Source organism: Eucyclogobius newberryi, unplaced genomic scaffold, assembly GCF_026437365.1.
Source record: "Eucyclogobius newberryi isolate DKJ021-1_F unplaced genomic scaffold, fEucNew1.0.hap1 SCAF_7, whole genome shotgun sequence".
Classification (NCBI taxonomy): domain Eukaryota; kingdom Metazoa; phylum Chordata; class Actinopteri; order Gobiiformes; family Gobiidae; genus Eucyclogobius; species Eucyclogobius newberryi.
In genome coordinates this window covers 22,013,115-22,032,908 of record NW_027316389.1, presented here as the reverse complement: position 1 = coordinate 22,032,908, position 19,794 = coordinate 22,013,115, and the positions used below count along the sequence as shown (strand labels likewise).

The window sequence follows — 19,794 nt, the reverse complement described above, 5'->3', positions numbered from 1 at the left end:
GAGGGCACAGTACACAGATTTCAACCTTTATTTATAACTGATTATTCTAAGTATGTTTAATGTTTCATATGTGATTGTCTAATATTAGGACAGAAAGTGCTTCTCTCTGTCAAAATGTTTTTTATGCATAACTCATATCTCATTTCTAACATCCTGCAGTCTGTAACTCAGGTACATTTTATAGATTTTTTTCCCCCTTTTTTTGTGCCTCAAACAGGATTGTTTTTGTATGTGTATGTCTTCATAACACTTGATTTTAAACTGTTAAGAGGAAGGGCACCGTTTCGGACTTAAATTTATTTGAGTGTAGTTCCAAGCTTGTTAAACTGCAAGTGTTAAAAAATATATATAATCTTGATCGTGTGCCTTAAAACACTTTGTGTTGCCCATCATTTTATCATGGTTGAAATCCTCACCTTGCTTCATCCTCAACATACCACATCTATGCAATTACTATTTTACTTTTATACTGTGCCAATACCAATATAGTTTCTTGTAGTTCTTCAAACCTTTAATGAATAATAGCAACAACAACACGTTTTACATGTTGTAGAAAAAGATTCAGTTGTAGTAATTTGGACTCAAAATTCTACAATGGAACACTCCTGGACGAATGAATGAGGGATTACGCCGACAAACAAACATGTTTTTCCTCCTTTATTATAGATTACAAAAACAACATAAATACACAAGAGGTTCTATGATATTGCTGTTTTTGAATGTGCAAAATGAATCAGAGGGACAGGCAGAAGAATATACAGCACTGGGGCATGCTCTGCTCCTCTGACACTCACACCAACTGTAGTTTACATACAATCAAGTAAAATCCACAACAAATTAGAAAACACTGGTAAAACACTCTTATAAAACATGATTGTGAAAATGATAGAGATGAAAATGAATGATTTACATCCGAGTCTGTGTGGCCTTTTTAGTTAGCTTTAATTTATTAATATTTATGAGCATTTTGATCAAGCTCCATTCACCAAGCTCGTAGTGAGTCCAGACTTGGGTATACTCCCATGAGACACCTTTAATTTCAAAGCTATAACAGATACGCACACCAAAGCTACAATCATCAAGTTGTTTTCTAACATCTTCGTTTTACAGTGAAAATGCTTCAAGCTGCGAGGCGGGAGGCAATGACATGGGAATGAAACTTGGTATTAAAGATCCTTTCTGTGGCAAAAGTCTAATGGGCAAAATGGCAAACCCTCCCCTAAAATTCCTATAAATATGGTAATATTGCCACATAAAAACGTATGCAGATTAAAATGAAGAAACACTGGGAATGCCCTTTGTCACTGGTGTGTAAGAGCGCTGTAAGACAGTAAAGAGCAGCTTTCTCTACTGAATGAACTCTTTTGGTCGACTGGGCAGATTACAGCCTGGACTATAGGTACAGCTCAAACAGGGGAAGAGGGTGCAGGTCTAAAAACTAGCATTGTCCGAAGGTGGGTGGTGTGAAAATGTGGTTCACTGTGGGGCGGTGGCACAGCCGAAAGTCTCCTGGGACGCGTAGACCATGTAGAGGAAGCCGTCCTGGTCCCGCTCGCGTTCGTACACCTCAGAGATGGCAGCGGACACTGAGACCATGCTGTGACCGTTCACAAGCAAAAAGAAGGCCTGGTTTGAGTTCAGCTGGAGGCGCCTCCTGGTGGTCAAACACAGAGGCGAAAAGGAATCAAAACATGCAAGCCAGTCTGAACCTTTGGAACTGGATACAGTAGTTTAAAATCATGACAATGTCCCCTAATAAGTAATACAAATGTGTTACCTTATTTGACACAAAATGTGGGAGGATTTCTCAAAATATTTCCATATTCTTATATTTCATTCTTACATTTTTAAAAAGATTTTTATAAAACTTTATATTTTACAATAATTTTAAATGTTATTTAAACACTTATTACCAAGCAGTGTTTCCTTACCAGTGTCTTTCAGTTACAACTTAATAATGCCTAACTGTTTCTCATAATAATACTGTGAAAATACCAATAATTTGTTGACTGTACCCGTTTGATACATTCTCCTGACTTATGGAACTTTATTGTGTGTATCTGTAGTAAGTAGAGCTGAAATTAACTGGTGTTTTTCTGTCTCAAGTGGATGTAAACAACAGAAAAAGCATTTGATTTATGTCTTAATGTAAGACATGGGTAGCATTCAATAAGTCACACTTCTGTTCGAGCTCAAATAGGAAACTAAATTCTTATGTTCTTTTGAGACATATACACTTAACTTTCTTCATGTATTTATTGACGGTCTCAAAATAAATGGCTGGATATATAAAGACACTTACCTAATAATCTTGATGAGCTCACTCATGTTGACATGGTCTGGCACCAGGAACTTGGTCTTGTCCAGGATGGGCAGCTGTTTCTCTCCTTTGTACCGCTCAATGATGACCTGCAGAGGGACATGCTCAGTGTAGCTTATGATAAGGTCTGTGTCACACTGTCCTTTTGGTTTTAAACAAATTTATTTTGTCCAAAACCAAAGTACTGATAAGGAAATGCAAAATGACTGAAACATTACACACATGCAGTGAAAGGTCCAAACATAATATTTAGAAGTGCTTAGTAAAACAAGATAATATACTACCATAACCCCAGGCATATTTTAACTATGTTTTACCCCTTCCCCCCCATGTGTCTGCATGAATAGTCAGGTTACAATGACACTGGGCATCTGTCCCATCTCTACCACTGCACCCTTAGAACGACATGGCATCGCAGCCCCGGGATGACAGACAGGAAGCACAGCCACACGTCTCTACGGTCACCAGATGGACAACTGACCATGTGTTTACATGTTGTAAGTAGGAGATATTCACCTAGACTCAAGGCACACTTAAAGCAAACACTGTTAACAGCTCAGTACCACCTTGTCCAGTGCTAAGCTAATTTTCACATAAACTTGTATTTTTGAGTCACATTCAATTGTTAGTCAAAGCAAAACGGTCTTCTCTGCATCAACAGGAAATATGGTTACATATTCGTTATCTCTGGCTTCCTGTGTGCAGCATTTTCTTTCTTGTCAACTCAATAGAACTCTTACTCAAGAGCAAACAAAAGATTGTTCTGGATTCATTCTAAAACAATGTGAACTTACCGGGATCTTGTTTGGGTGCTGCTCCCGAATCAGTCTGACATCTTCTACTCTCTGTTCTGTGAAAAGAAATGAACATTTTTAATGAGTGTTTACCACCATTTGTAAAACTGGTATATTTCCATTAGTGCGATGTATGTTTACTGCAATAAAGGGAGGATAAATGGAAGGAGAGAGTGGCCTCACAATTCACATATTAGTGCAAATCTGAGACAAATAAATGAAAGGGACTGAATGTAAAAAGCAGAATTCTCCTTTGCATAATGAACTCAATGATTGGTTACAGCACAATCGGAAAACAAAAAGTGCTAAGAGGAATCAAATGGTGCCATGAGCAAATACATAATGAGCTTTCCAAATAACTCTTGCACGGTATTCAGTGGGTTAGAGGAGAAATAGTGTCTCCATCTGGGGAATGATGAAAAAAAGACATGCATAATATACACAAGTTAGTTTTGCAAGACTGAAGAAAGTCCACATTTGTTCTATTTAATGGGATTTTGCCGGTTTACCAGACCATAATTTATATCTAATCAAATATTGTGAGTCCAATTATTAGCGCAGATGAGTGGGCATGAAATGGGAACATTGTTGTTTTTAAGATTGAGCAACCGTAATGAAAGCACATTTTGTCCCTAATTTCCACAAGTATGCAATTTCTATGACATCCCTTTGCACTTCTCCTTTGTCCAATACGGTCAACAAAACTGTACTTAGGTCAGACAGCACACTACAGCACACTGACCTGAACTATTACAAACATCCCAATGGTTTGTGCAAAGTCTTGTGACATCCCTCCAAATCATCTCCCAAATGGAAAATTGCATTTCCTTTGACCGAAGAATCAAAACCAACATGTTTCGCTGCCAAGTCACACTGTTTATCTTTGGCCCGGTCGAACTAATAGACGAAGTATGTAAAGCCACAGTGAGACAAGACACAAATGCCTGCTGAGTCACGGAGTTTTTAAAAAAAATGTACTAAAATAAGGAAGCAATTGTGAAACACACTGGGGATTTCTTAGTACATACTAATTACAGTATAAGAATTAGTCAGCAGTGGAATCTATGCGTGTGTGATGTATTCATTTTGATGACACAGTAGACATATTGTTCCGTTCCTGGTGTGGGGAAAGGTGGCTGCTTTACAACACAGATTCAAAAAGTTAATTTGGCAAGTGGCTAGTAAACAACATGTCAACAAGTTACATATCAAAAGGGTTCACATGGAAAGTTAGAGCCATTATTGAGACTCAGGTTGTATAATGAACATGTAACAATTTTGGAATAACAAACCTTTAAAGTGAAAGCCATTTCCTTGTAGTCTTAGGCCTACAGCAGTAACACAACTATGTATATCCATTATACAAGTTGTCTTTCGCCCTCATATTTACAATCATGGCCACATGTTTTCATTTTCCTTCAATAGTATAGGCCCCAAAGCACATGTTCACTTATTTTTCGTCATGTGAGAGTTGTGCAAGATCTTTGGACCAATAGTGTTTCACTGTACTGTCTGCAAGTTATTCTTTATGGGGGATGACATAGATAAAACCTCTGACAAAACAAAAGAGAAACTAAACAAGTGTGTGTGTTTAATCCGATTGTCATGGTAATAAGGAACCTCTGGCGTTTATGTGGGCCTAAAATGTAACTACTCGTCAACACTGATGATAACAACTCTGTAATGGCACTTAATCGATCAAAATAGGACTGTGTTGTGGCCAATTGGGACAGTCAAGAGCTTGGAGTAACGCTTTTGTGACCCTCTTAAACCTCTCCAACTGTCCCATCCCCCAATCCTGCAGCTCTGCTCTGCTCCTCTGCATTTCGACACCACTTTGTTTTCCTCCACAGCACGGATGGCCCACAAACACAACTGCAGACCTCACAGCAGAATATATATTTAGTTCAGACAGGCGCTGTATGTGACCTGCATCTGCACAAAAGAGTACAGCTCAGATCCAGGGTGTATTTTGGAAATGCTGATCAAGCACAGACTCTTGTTTATGTAACTAGGCCTACTGCACTAACTCATACTCCATATCCAACCTACTTATTGAACTGTAACATGTCATTCAGCGAGGGGAAAACAGGCCTTCAAAAGCCCTCTCGACAGGGTATCAAGCCAGTCCATATTACCAGAGGTTATGTTCTCCCGCAGCGTAGAAATACCGACATGACTCGCTAAATCCACATGAGAACAACAAACATTTCGGCTACATTAATAGGCTACACTTACCGTACGTCCTTCTTTGTTTAAAGGTTTTCTCTGAAGGCATATTGCGTCAAAGTCAGCTGGCAGTAAGTCCAAAAAACAACTGAGGTAGCGACGGTGTCAAATTAAAGAACTAAGACTTTATCCAGATAAATACAAAACGCTTAAACGCGTAAAAAGCGGGTCTACGTGGCTGCGGTGTGCTGTGGTTTCGCTCTGGGCCCAAAGTATCGGGCCTTGTTTGGACCAGAGGCTTTCAGTGTCGTCGCTTCCTTTAAACTGGAGCTGTGTTTTTATCAGCGCGACTTCCAGCAAAACAAACCAGTCAGCTGACCCATGACGTCACCGCCCCGCACGCGGCTCACGCACGCACGAGGCTCGACGTACAAAGTCACAAAGTCTTCAATGTGGGCCAATACCTCTTTGAAAAGATCGAGATGTTACACCAGAGACACAAAATATCATAAATGTTAGTCCCAACAATTTTGGATGTGCTATCGGTAAAGGAGGACACCACAAATATGAACCCTAAAATACTGCTTTTAAAGTCAAACTAAAGTGAGGCGTAGAGCCATGATGGTGTTCCATTAAAACGTGTTCTGTTGTTGTTGTTGTTGTTGTTTTATGGTATCACTGCTCTTTATGTTACGCTCGTTACTTACTGGACCAATGGGGGGGGCAGTATCAGTATTGACACATGCACCTTCGACCAAAACGCTGTCTGTACAAGCCAAGCAGAAGTGAATGGTGTAATTGTGTCCTTTGGCAAAACACCTCACCCTGCACATATAAATATGTGCCTGAGATGATCGGAGAGGCTGTTGGCACATAAATGCAGCCACATCTTTGTCAGGCTGCTATAGGGCAGCTGTTGAGTATGACCCAGCAACAAGTGTACCAGGGATATTAATTAATTCAATTAATTTGAGGTACGCGCCCAAAGAAAGTTTAACAGGTTACATTTGAGAAAATAGTCCAATAATGGACAGTGACAAAGTGTTTATGAAATCAACAAAATAAATTATTTTGGCAGGTTTTATAACATTTTAAATACATAGGCTAATTTTTAAATAGATCGTAGAATTCCTACCAAGTATTTAAATATTATGTAGAAATTCGATAATTTACCGCTTAAAAAAACCTTAACTTCAGCTGCTCTTCTTCTTTTGGCTCATTGACCTGAACGTATGGTCGCAGTGGAAGCTCAAAATTGTGTCAAAACATTTTAAACCGTGATTCTTAGTTTGGTCCAGCAGATAGAGCCATTGTATTTGTAGATGTCAGTTAAATGGGCGCTTTCCTCAAGAAATGATTGCATTGGTTTTTGACTGTGTTTGTTCAAGTCAGTAAATCCCTAAGTACAAACTGTTCTTTATAATAAAGACCAAAATGAGTAGGACTACTGGCTGAAGTCACTTAAACTGGGGCAGCAGGTAAAATGGGCCACCCAGGGTTGGTGGGGCACAGTTCCTGTATAAATAAAATGTATTCACTGAAAACCAATTAAAATGATTGCTACAAAATCATCACATGATCTGTTTCAGTTGTTTTGATTGGTTTGGTGATAAAAAATAACTTTTAATAAATGATTTAACAGTAATTGAATCTTTTTACTAAATAATTGAAATAAACTAGTGACTCATTCAGGACAAAACTGACAAGTTTAAATTGATGTTAACAGACATTTTGGCTATTTTTTTTAATAGCCAAAAGTGGCTGTTGTCGACTCAGGTCGCTCTGCACTCTTGAATGATTAAAACATAAATGCATTGGGGGTTTCAGATTCTAGTGTGGGGTGATGTCATACTCTCAGTTTGGGGCAAGAGACAGATTTCCCTATTGATTACATTGTATTTTCATAATGGATATTTAAACGGTATATTCACAAATGCTGAAACTATTTTCAGTGACTAATTTCAGTGGCAGCCCCCATTATTGGCCCATAGAATGTTGTGATGTCATCTGAAACACAGCATTTACACTGGCATATGTATCCATTGTTTATTGGCTAAGGTCTTTTTGTTTTAAATTGTTAATCACGTTTAATCAAAAACATTTTTTGTATTATTCTGAAACTCATGAATGGGCCTAATTCAGTCCTCTCATTTGCACACAGTGCAATACTTGTATCCAGCATGTCTGCATTCACTCCAATCAGTTTAATCGGGGTCAATCTGTAATTTCTATAGTGATCTCTATTATTGCCATCAGCTGCTTTGAACCAACTCCATTTCACGCCATCACATCGTGACGCGTTAATCACTAATGTAAATCTCTTCCGTCCTCTTTACCTGAGAATGGGTGCGCGCACATTTCCCAAAGATGCGCGCTCTCGTAGCCCAGTGCGCCTCGTGCGTAAAACCAAGTATCCAAGACTTGGGCATCAATATGGAAGCTTGACAAGACATGGAGAGACTGTATCCACACCGTGAGAGTCTCATGGGGACACCAGGGCCCCTCAATCCAATATTTGTCGTCAATGTTCTGAAGCCCTCACACTCGGTCTCCCGCGTGCCCTCGCCTGCTCCCTGCGCTCATTACGCGCTGCTGCTGTGATTCCGCTGCGCGCCAGGAGCTCCACAAGTGCCGAGGTGCTCTCAATCAGCTGCACAGATGGCTGAAGGGGTAATCCGTGCGATATGAAATGTTGATACTGTTACATGTTATTAAAGTGCGGTCGATAACAATAACATGAGGTATATGAGAGGGCCAAAGGTGGAGGCTTGGGGCCACTAGTGTGCACCTGGGTTTACACGTTAAGTTCCTGCCCCTGGTTGGGAAGCTCCATAGGACCAAACGCGCGGCTTATCTCCTTCATGGATCTGAGAGGGCTTTTTTGATGAAGCTGCAATGAACTGAAGACTGAAATCCACTGTCTAGTCCGTGATGCGGGGCCTACACAGATTCTTCAGATGCCCAATATGTTGAGAGGTTGAGAGCATTCAACATTTAGAACAAATCGGAACCAACCACCATCATATGTAGGACCACGCTCATCAAACTGGCCCCTTTCCCTGTCATTTAGTCATGGAATCACATGCAACTTCTGATGAAGATGAGCATCATACATAGTGTGTGTGTGTGTGTGTGTGTGTGTGTCATTTTGTTAATTTACACTGTAAATATGTTACTTTTGATTGATCTGTTTATCCACATGTTATATTCAAATGATTTATTTCTATAACAGCCTTGTGCATGATGGTGAGGGTTTAATCTGGAAGGAATGATTGTAAAGAATAGTATAAAGGCTTATTCAAGCAGCCAAAAGTGAATTAAGAAAAGTGTATTCAGCTTAACTGCTAAGCTTAACTTATCTGTAAACTAAACACAACTGGTAAAGAAACAAGTGTAAGGATTTTACGCATTTCACCTTATACAGAGGAGGTGCGTATTTTAAATTGAGCAAAATGTTAATAATTTTCTTGACTATTGTAACTATAATAACCTGGAAATGTCAGAGTAATTACTGCGAGGCAAATGTTAGTTAGGGCATTCTGCTTCACTTGCATATTTTTGCAAAACAACAACTCAATAGAAAGACTACATTATTTTCTTTGGCATTTCAAAAGTTTGATAAAGAATATATCAGGAATAAAAATGTGGATGTTGGTTAATTTTTTTTTATTTTTTTTTATACCAATTGTAGGTTACTCGGAAAAAAATGTCGGTGTAATCCCTCATTCGTCCAGGCGTGTTCCATAGTAGAAAAAGCTTCAGTTGTAGTCATCTGGACTCAGTCCAGATGACTACAACTGAAGCTTTTTCTACTCGGAAAAAAATGACAACAATTTTGTGACTCTTTTAATGAAGTCTAGCCTGAAAAGATGCTAGTCACCATGAACCATTCTGTTTACTAATTTGAGTGTAGAAAAGAATAAAGAAGCCAACAGAAAGATGAGAGGTGGCCTGAAAATGATCTCTGGTTGAAATAAAGTGGATCATGCCAATTACATAGCAGCTCTTTAACCCACGGCCTCCTGCACAGCCCAGAGTACAGCAGGTTAATGGATGCTAAAACGAAGCTAAAAGCCCTCAGTCTGTACTATTCACCAAGGCCATTTTCATTAAGGCCTACTGCTTACAACCTGTTTTTGAATGAAAGGGAATATTAGTTTTTCTCCAATGAAAAGTACATGCAACATATGTTTTAAACATCAAAAACATCAAAATGTGCCGGTATATGAAAAAAAGTTAATCTTGTGATATGATGGGTACTTTCACTGCACTTTGCATTACATACATTTTAGATTATTTTAAAGAGGTACAGTAAATATTATTTTGCTTAAAAAGCCTGTGCCAGAGCAGATTACAACTTTCAGTTAAATTTTGTTTTCCTCTCATAAAAAGTATTGTAAATGCAGAACTTTGTGACAAAAATTAGACCGCTAATTGCTGTTTTAACGAGTTAGAAAACATTTATTCTATTGACAATTATAGGAAAGAGCCTATGCGAGCTGATTGGTTGTGCAAGGGTGGTCCACTCTGCTTCACTTTTCTGTCTAAAAACAGTTTTAAAGCAATTCTAGCGGAAAATAAGGGATCATCTCAAAATGAGTTGAAGCTGAAAAGACTTAATTTTTTTCGTCTCTCTCTGGACCCCCTCCCCCCCAAAAGACTTTGTCTGGCTTCACATAAAATTTTACGCGTTGATAAAACGATAGTAGCTTGATAGACTCTGCTCACCTCTAGTGAACATCCCTGAACATCCTTTGGGAAGTTTATCAGTAGAAGTTATGAACTCTCCAAATAATGTCACCTGTCGCGCATGTTTGTTTACTTATTCCACATGGTCCACGGGCCCTAGGGGGCCTACGGGCCCTACGGCACATCCCATTCAACCGAAACTGTGAGATGACCACATTGAGATAGTCTCAAGAGGATGAGAGAGTGAGAAACTAATCTCATCTCATCTCAATGTGGTCATCTCACAGTTTCAGTTGAATGGGATGTGTCGTAGGGCCCGTGGACCATGTGGATTAAGTAAACAAACATGCGCGACAGGTGACATTATTTGGAGAGTTCATAACTTCTAAATATAAACTTACCAAAGGATGTTCAGGGATGTTCACTAGAGGTGAGCAGAGTTCTGTGTTTAGACCTTAGACGTGTCAGAATGACAGAAGCAGTTCACGCGCTTTCGTCTCAGTGAGAATCTCACGTCTTCTGTGATTGGCCGAAACCTCATGCGGAGTTTGTGTTGGTCCTTCTTCCGGTCAGTGCGTAGCACGTTACTAGAGCCAAATCTCTTGATCATTTGCCGCGCCGCGTCTTGCCGCAAAAAAGCTTTTCCAACTTTTCTGCACCAGCCGCGTTGGCGACGGCGACGCCCGCTCCGGCCACGGCACGCCGTGCTCCCCGTATGCAACCGCCGCCTAATGTTGGCCTAATGCTCGTTGCTGAGAGTTTTTTAGCATTTCAAAACAATTACTGCCACAACCATGTATTGAAGCTTCGAAGCAACAAAAAGACGAAATGTAGGTTCAACCCCCCCCCGACAAAAAATATTAAGTCTTTTCAGCTTCAACCCATTTTGAGATGATCCCTAACATTAAATGTTTGATTATTATAATATTTTTGTTAATAAATAATTGACAGCAAATATGGGACGTTAAAGCAAACTATGACAAAGAAATGCATATTTGTGTCGTTATAAGAAAAGTAAATAAATGTATTACGGTATGTTAGAGTTGCATGGCTTATTTAGTTTGATTTTGTTCAAAATAGTCTAATATTACAGTTGCAAAATGGACACTCTTAACTAGAATTAATAATCTAATGTTTTAGTTGAAGCATTGCTGTTAAACATGTCAGCTTGTGTTATTGAAAGGCTGCTCTGTGACAGGAAACACTCAGGAACGTGGCCTTTTCTGGATCACATTGGTTGTGCTGTTGCCAGGACAACGGCAATTAGAAAAGACCAGGTTACCATAGCAACCAAGGTCAGGAAGAAGGCTTCGGGTTTACCTGATTGTTAGCAGTACAACAGATGTTACATATTTGTTATTGTGCTCAGAAGCATCAGGTGAATTACATGTAAGTGGTAAGTGCAGCTTCACTGTTCTGTGGTCATTTTCCGAGTAAAACTGGGACAGACATGTAATGGCAAAAGAAGAGAAAATACATGGGTGAATTTGCTTTTAATTAAAAAATGTATCACAATATATTCATGTTAAACTGGTGTGCAATAGTCTATTTGAGTTTGCCCGCGGGGAAAATGAAGGCGCTTAATTGAATTGCGGGGAAAATCTGATTGGCAAAATTGGTAATATTGTCAAGCATTGAAATTCAGGTTTTTAATATGTTCGCTTTTTTAATATCAAAACACAAAAAAGATAAATATAAGGGAAATCCATTTGGATAACACAAATAATTTGTAGTAGTACATTGCCTACAATTGTTTCAAAATGGTGGACAAGCACAAGATGCAGGTTAAAAGCAAACACTAGCATCCGATGGACGATGACCACTGCCGATATTTGTAGGGCAATATTGATACTTTTCTCCAAATGACGAGTGCAGTGCCCAGTGTCCAAATAAAGCTAAATGTCTTCTATCGGTTCATGCCAACGTACGTCACATATCAAGAATAAATATTCTGCTGGTCGGAGACATAATTGTGTAAACTTGTTTACTATTAACTTGTTTACTAGTTCACAAATATTGCCTGAAAGGTGTCGGTTTATGCCAACTAACGTCTCACAGAAACAGAAGTGGCTCAACCGAATAATGTTCCATAGGTTTTTGTTTACTTTATTACATGGTTTTGGCTAATGTATCTCTAACACATTTAGCACATCAGCAACAAGCAAGACGTTTTTTGAACTTCCATCCTGAGCTCTATTAGCATGTTCTTCATTGCTCACGACAACAAAGCGTTTTAAAATGCAGCTGTACTTTTGTAGGATGTATTTTGTTGTAGTGTAATTGTCAGAACCACAGTTAAGATTAGGACTGTTTTGATATTTGAGCAATTTATGCACATTTTCTTGTTTACATTAGCAACCAGAATCGTGATGGCTGCAGGTGGCGTACAGGTCACATGTCCGGCATGATCCAACTGATTATTGGGTGGTCGACCGCAGTGGTGGTTCTTGATTGAATTAGTACCTGGGCTAAGTGCCTCCAAGCCCCTACCCCCAGCCTTCCTCCCCAAACTCCCATCGTAACACCGCCCCTGGACTTCCCAGCGCAGATCGAGTCATTGTCTTATACTCTGTGGGTTGTAAAGGCTCCTCTGCAACTCCACAGGGTTTTCACACTTTGATCAGGATGTTTGAGCTCACATTTACTGTCACGTTTAATCTGAGATTATGAGGGAAAGGCGCTGTGACTGTCCGTGGTAAAACATCTTGATCACACCGTATAGAAATGAATGGCATTTTTCTATAAGGACAGAAATAGTCACAGATCCGGCCAATATTCAGAAAATAAGTGGGGAAAAGCTTGTGAGCAGTAGTGTCACATTGTTATTTTAAAAACACCCCTAAAGCCCAGGAATATTACGTTTTTAGTATTCTTAGGTCGGCCAGGTTGATTAAACACGAGCGGCATGGCACACTCACATTTATGCTCTCCTGCTTCCACCTCTCGGCTCTGCCTTAGGTCGGCCGGTGAAGAGGAGCTGGGACTATAAAGAACAGTCACTGGGCCCACATGATTGTAGGAGGGGCTGTTGAAGTGTGACATCCTGACGTCTCCTCCACCTGCCACACCCTCGGGTAATGCCACGCTGGACAGCTGCCCTCCTTGCTCCCCCCCAAAACCGCCACTGGTCAGCCGAACCAACAGCCAACAGCCGATACAAAATGTAAAACCAGATATAATCATGCGACCGATATATTTGCCGAGCTCTAATTTGAGTTTGAACACACAAGAAGTGACGTTACCTATGTCAGATTTAGCATTCACTTTTTCAACTTGGTATTGGCTGCAAAAAATCTATCGTGATGAATGTCATTTTTTCCCATACTGAGCTGTCTAATGACAAGAATGGAGAAAATCATAATACACTTGACGCTGAAGTTTGCAGAGTCAGTCAGACATAATTACAAGGTGCAACATAAGTGAGGATCTTTTCTTCTAAAACAGTGAATCTATCTTAGAATTACATAAACCCCTGCCCTCAATTCGAAATAATGACATCGAAAAGTAAAACTGGAACGCAACCTAGTAAACAGGCTGTAAATCCAGGTCGTCAAATCATTTTTATGCAAAAAAAACATGAAAAATTATTAAAAAATTTAATAATATGAAATGGAATAACACAACAACAAGTGTAAAATGATGAACTACTCCTTGGAACACTTTCAACTGTGCTGCCCAGTGGTTGAGTGGTTAAGACCAGGCTACATGTGCGGTATGGCGAGTTCTGACCATTTCTCATCCCCATTTCACGCTCAGCTGTCCCAGTTAATAAAGCCAAAAAAATCCTTTAAAAATAATACTTTCTTCTGAAGGTTTGGAATATTTATGGTAAATGCTTTTAAAAATACAGAGATTTTACAGAGATAAATTAATAACTGTAATATGTTCAAAGTATTGCCTAGTTAAAATAAGAGTTTTGTGCATTGCAGCATTAGAATAACGTTTTTTTTCTATAGGGCAGGTTGACAATGGGGTCTTGCAGATGTAGGTCTGTCAGTTTGTGCCGTGCTCTTCCCGTAATTAGCCGATTATCCCAGCATGTTGTCGACTCCAGCTAACACAAACACGCCATTATAACCGCACTGACATAACACGGCCTCCTTAAGCCCCGATCTACCAGATAGTATTTACTTAACGAAATACAAGGCTACAGCTCCACAGCGTATCTCCTCTGCTCTAGTCCTCACATCCACCACATTTCTCCTGTTGTGTCACCTTCTGTCTATCAGCACTGACAATTATTTCATCTTTCCATTTTCAGTTTTTGTTGCATTATCCTTATGCTCTAAAGCCTTCTACCACCAGCAGGGCAAGAGTACACTTAATCCCCCCTGCACCTGCCTCCCACGACCCTTCACAGCCCCCCTCTGTCTCTGGCTCTGTATAATGCATGTTCACCTATTGCGTTCATCTATTAGCACCTTTTGGTGTTACCTACATTTGCATATTTGTTGAAATGTGTTTGAGATGACACGTCGTGGTAGAGCAGATGTCCAGTGGTTGTAGTGTTCACAACAGATGGACTCCATGTGTAAAATAGTACCATAATGGAGAAGTGGGATGGCTGATGTAATGTGTTTGAAGTTTGTTTCCTCCAATTCATTTGTTGTGAAGGAAGTGATGGGGGTTTCATACTACATTCATAAATCAAACGGCAAATGTGTTGAGAATGTTGTCAATTGTTTATGTGCAATAAATGTGTATATGTGTAATAAATGTGTATATTGTTTGAACATAGTCAAGCTTTTGGGACTGGCAAGGCTAAATAATAAACTTCTCTATTGCATTTGAGGATTTTTTAAAAATAGCAGAATATAAAGGGTAACGGAGAAGAGCTAATGAAAGCACAAAGGCATGATATCTGTCAAGACAAGTAATCACTTCATAGTGTTTATTAAAGCATAAAATCAATTTACCATTAGTAATTATTCACCCATAAATGTATTGTTTCAGCCGCATTCAGCAACAATATGTGCATGGATAAAAATCTACCAGAAGAAAACATGTACACAACTGTTTATTATAATATAATATTAAAACACATTTTTAAAAAAAGTATAAAACTGTACAATATAAAATAACCTCTCCTTTTAGTGAAAAAGTTTAGTAGAGAGCATGTGTTGGACCAACTGCAGAAGTCATTCTGAATGTGTAGCTTTGAGTGCGTGGTAGAGAAAGAAAGCACCTTTGGTTCCTTCTGAGAGGTCCAGCTACCTGCAGTTCCCACCTCCGTGGCACATCAATCACTCTCTCTACATCCCCATTCACACTTATTCCAGCCTCTCCTTCCTACAGCTCCTCTTTGTTCTGCCTTGGAAGGGGGGAAGAGAAGGAAAAGTGGTGAGACGAAAGGGAAAGGTAGAATTGGTGCCTTGCTGTTGGAGGTTGAGTGACCACAGTTTGATGGAAGGCAAAAGAGAACAGTGGTTTGTGTCGAGAAAAAGAAGGACAAGAGCGAACACTTCTGTGAAAGAACAAGCCACCAACACCACGCAACCATGTTTGTTTGTCTCTCGGAGATGTACCAGGGTCAGTAGGTGAGTGTACACACTTACGCACACACGTGTCTCACATGGAAGTTGACCACATATTCAGCATTGGTGCGTTGGACAGAGATGGCAAAAGGTTCAAACGGGTGGAAGGTGAAGGCCACCAGGCGCCTCACTGCGTGGTTCACAGGACGTCCCAGTAGGCCAGCCTGGATCTTAAACTTCAACAGTCCTGAATCCCTGGCGTAAAATCTATTTGGAGACATTTATGGAAAAATGTAAGATTTTGACACTGTTGAAGGAACAAAGGCTTCTAAAAGATGTAGTGCCATAGTGTTGGAACATATGGAACAGAATAATGAGTCATCTGTTATGGAAACATTACCAAATGTGTAGACACCACCTGATTATGTCAAACAATTCCAACAAGCCAGAAAACAACATACAATATGAAGTATATTGTTCTTTGCATCTAAAAACATGTTTATAATTACTCGACACACAAACACGGGGAAATCAAAGAAAATAATTAAATCCCAGAAAGATGAAGGCAAAAAATTAAGAACAGACACTGAATACTTAAGATAAGAAAAAAGTTTTTTTTAGGTACACATTCAAGCCTCACAAAACAATAAAGCTTAATTTGTCCTCATTCCAGTTGTACAAAAAGTGTGACTAACAACAGGATTTAGTCTCTCCCTCTCCCTCTCCCCCCTCCCCCTCTCCCTCTCCCTCACAAAATTCTAAAGAATATCGGTTAAAGCGTTAAGGAGTTGAAACTGGCTAAATGGAGTACTAACACTTTAGCTAATTCTGTAAAAAGTACAAGTTTTTCAAATGTCAAAAGTAATAGCATACGTACTACTGTGAAAGCGATCACAATGAGGTATAACATGTTGAAATCGGTTGAAGCGTTAAGGAGTTGAAACTGGCTAAATGGAAAATCATGGAAAATATAATAATAAAAAATTCTCAGAATACAAGAACATGTAGTGCCTGCGTGACATCACGCAGACGATGATCAATGATCATGAAAGATTGAGGTTTAATTTAATAATAATAAAAGTAGAGCATAAACAGTGATTTCCATGGTGGGGGGGGGCATACCTGATGGGGTGGTCTCCACAGGTGCGGGGCCGCTCCATCACAGACACCCACTTGTCGTCGTAGCTGAAGAGCGAGAGGTCGAGGTAGGGGCTGCTGCTGTAGGACTGTGCGCTGATGGGCAGCTGACCCAACAGCCGCCGCACCGCCTCAGTGTGGCCGCCGTACTTCGCATTTACTATAGTGTCTTTAAATCTGATCAACACACAAAACAAAAGCTTTACAAGTCAGGAGTCAAATTCATGTTTTCACATACAACCTCTCAAGTATCACAATTCTATTGATAGTTTTTCGATTGCTCATTTTAGTGAAGGAAGGCGAGCTACTTGTGGCTATTATAATAAATTGTTTGATGTACAAGGCATATTTGAAAACCTTTAAAATCCAATGCTTCTGAAAAACTCATAGTTATAGAGGCGTGTGTTCTTTTGCGTTTGTGATTCCAGTCTTGTAGAGATGCAGCTTTCTTTTTGCTGGGCTGTGCATATCTACACCTGTGAACTGGACTTGTGCTCGCCAGCTACACAAACCACAAAATCTGGTTTGCTGAATGCACTTGCCAGCTTTCAATTTCTCCTCTCGTTCTATTCGACCTCAATTTTCCCCACTCTAAAATCCAATTCCGAGCTCTTTTCCTTGCTCAAACTAGGCTTTATTTTCTCCTCTGTCTCCTCCCCCCTCTTTTCCTGTTATCTTCATACCTCCCTGCAAGGATTTTGTCACCTATACCTGTGAGTCTAACGGGGAAATTAAATCACAGCTCCTTGAGCTGTACTCACTGTCTTAATGTCGCTCTTCTTTTCCAGATTAAGTTCTGAAATGGCTCCCTTCTGCTCCAGGCAATTGCAGCACATCTGCCTCCCTTCATAACGCACACCTCCAAATCCTCTCTGACATTTGGTGCAGCCATTTCCTTTGTCATTCAGAAACTAACCCCTGACCCCGCCTAAGTCAAAATTACACATCCACACTGGTCCATAATTAAATATTGAAAGTATTGAACATAGTGCCAATTCCAGTTTGTGAATTATATAGATAAATGATTGTGTAGTTCGGTAACCTAGTCGTAAAAGGTGAACGCTTGTTCCAATTAAAAATATTCAGAACAAGGATCTCTTCCAACCTCTAATTATAATGTTTTATTTCATTGCCCACTTTAAGTGGTGTTGTTGTTTTTTTAGGTAAAAATAATTATAATCTTTTTTATGTACAATGTTCTGGAAACAATAAAAATGACATCCCTGTTGACGGAGAGCCCAGCACACTGTCTCTGCCTCTGCAGTACCTTCTCTGGACCTGCCGGGCGTAGTTGTTGGAGGAGGCTGAACAGGGAAACTGCACGGCTTGACTGTGGAGGGTGGCGTTTCTGAAGAGGTCACAGAAATTCTCAAACAGCTCCAGCAGCTGATCTGAAGTGTTCTCGAAGACCGCTAACACCTCTGTGGACACCATGTTGTACACTACGAAGAAAGACGGCTGTGGGAAGAGGAAAAAAAGGGGGGGTTTCTTCCAACTTCATCTGTACAAGTTTGCCTGTCTAGACAGACATTTTAATTAAATTAAACTAATATATTACATTTGTGTTTCTATAAGCTGATGATACTAATGTACCTAATTGGAAAGATGGAAATAGCCAAAAGCTGTTAACATACTCTGAGCTTTGCTATGGCTAAAATGAACATTAATTAGATCTACTTGTTGTTCGTGTGAATGAGAAGACGACTGTGCTCCTTTGTGGGAGAAACCGTGTCCTTGGAGACCTGACGAAAGAATCCTTATCATAGGATGCGGACAACAAAGCGCTCCCAGGCAGGCAACGAAGAGAGCAGAGGAAGGAATTTGGATACGCGGTGGAGGGTTACCTGAGAGGGGTCGGTGACTCTGAGCGTGACCACATCTTCGCTGGTGTATTTAATGAAGAGATGATGCTCGTCCAGCAGCTGCATCTTCCACATCCGGAGACGCCTCAGCTGATCAAAAAACTGGAAGAATCTGAGGGGACAGGGACATCTAAGTTAGGACACAAGCTTAAGAATTAATGATACAAAATGTGAATAAAACACAAATTATGTATCGGAAAGAGAAGAGGAGGAAGAGAATATAAGAACAGATTACTTTTCAAAATGTGACCAGTGACCACCAGAAATATAGATATTACTTTATTACTAGAGGCAAGACCTTCAGTGAGACATTTTAGCTGTGTTAAAAAAGTGTACAGATGTGAAATCCAGGGGTGAATAAATAATCCTGATTAACTATCCATAGGGAGAAAGTACTTAGTTTTTCGCTGAAAAATTAAGTCATATTTCACAGAGATATAATTATACATATATATAATTATAAGATATAATTGAAATTATTACAAGAAAAAAAGATAGAAAACCCCTTTACTCAAATTTTAGATTCCTTTGCCCTACAGAGCAATAACTTAACATCAGGCCATTTTATGCACATATGATGCTATATTGTTCTGTGGTATAGTGAAGTATTTTCTATAAAATAAGTAACCCATTTATAAATTGTTACAGTTCGGTCCTGGGTTAAAATGCTCCTTCTGTCTCGAGTTTGAAAGATGCAGATAAAATAATCTTCAGATGTGTGAAAAGGTTTCTCAAAGTCAGTTTTGCGTAATGAGCTTTAGTTATCAGACCATCTGGTACCTGCTGCTTTCTGTAAACTCAGACGGTACATTTTGTTGAAAAAACAAACAAATGTTATTCCACAAAAATAACATGACGACTCTTGTCCTTCTGTTTGATCGTCCAGCTCAGATCACAGATGCATGCTGGATGCAACATGAAAATGTGCGACATTATTTTTGACTTTAATGATCTTTTCTTCTATATTTAGATATCTCAATGAGCAAATTAATTTAATTAGTCAAAGATTCCGATGCATGATTAATTTCATAACTTTATAACTTTCCCGCAAAACATAAGAATAAACAAACTCAGAGTATTACTGTAGTTTGTCTTTCACAAATCAAGAGACGTGTCACTGAACCCTGACTGATGAGAAATGTACAATATGTTGTACGAGTCAAACAGAACAGCATTTTAATTACCGTTTTATATCAAGGCAAGGCATGCAGTTTTGTAGGCCTCAACCCGTCCAGCAAGGTATAAAAGGGTTAGAAAAGATTTGACTTAGTAGGGTGCAGTATTAACATTTTCCACCCACAGAAACCATGCAGATGCTATGAAATAAAATAATCGAAAGACGTCAAGGA

General features: G+C 39.5%; 2 protein-coding genes across 2 annotated transcripts in view; both read right to left on the bottom strand.

The window, feature by feature from the left end:
- Positions 1–640: 640 nt before the first annotated feature.
- Positions 641–5,608, bottom strand: map1lc3b (microtubule-associated protein 1 light chain 3 beta). The gene is made up of 4 exons (XM_072434647.1): positions 5,353–5,608; positions 3,115–3,170; positions 2,303–2,409; positions 641–1,654 (listed from the first exon to the last, which is right to left on the bottom strand). Exons 1-4 carry the CDS (start codon positions 5,390–5,392, stop codon positions 1,477–1,479), a joined length of 381 nt encoding a protein of 126 aa, XP_072290748.1. The 5' UTR covers positions 5,393–5,608; the 3' UTR covers positions 641–1,476.
- A 9,365-nt stretch (positions 5,609–14,973) lies between these two features.
- Positions 14,974–19,794, bottom strand: part of det1 (DET1 partner of COP1 E3 ubiquitin ligase) — a 9,740-nt gene continuing 4,919 nt past the window's right edge. The window contains exons 6-9 of the mRNA XM_072435285.1: positions 18,428–18,557; positions 17,851–18,041; positions 16,569–16,760; positions 14,974–15,713 (exon numbers count right to left, since the gene is read on the bottom strand). Coding sequence (XP_072291386.1) covers positions 15,524–15,713; positions 16,569–16,760; positions 17,851–18,041; positions 18,428–18,557 — 703 coding nt within the window. The 3' untranslated portion in view covers positions 14,974–15,523. The remainder of the gene's footprint in view (positions 15,714–16,568; positions 16,761–17,850; positions 18,042–18,427; positions 18,558–19,794) is intronic.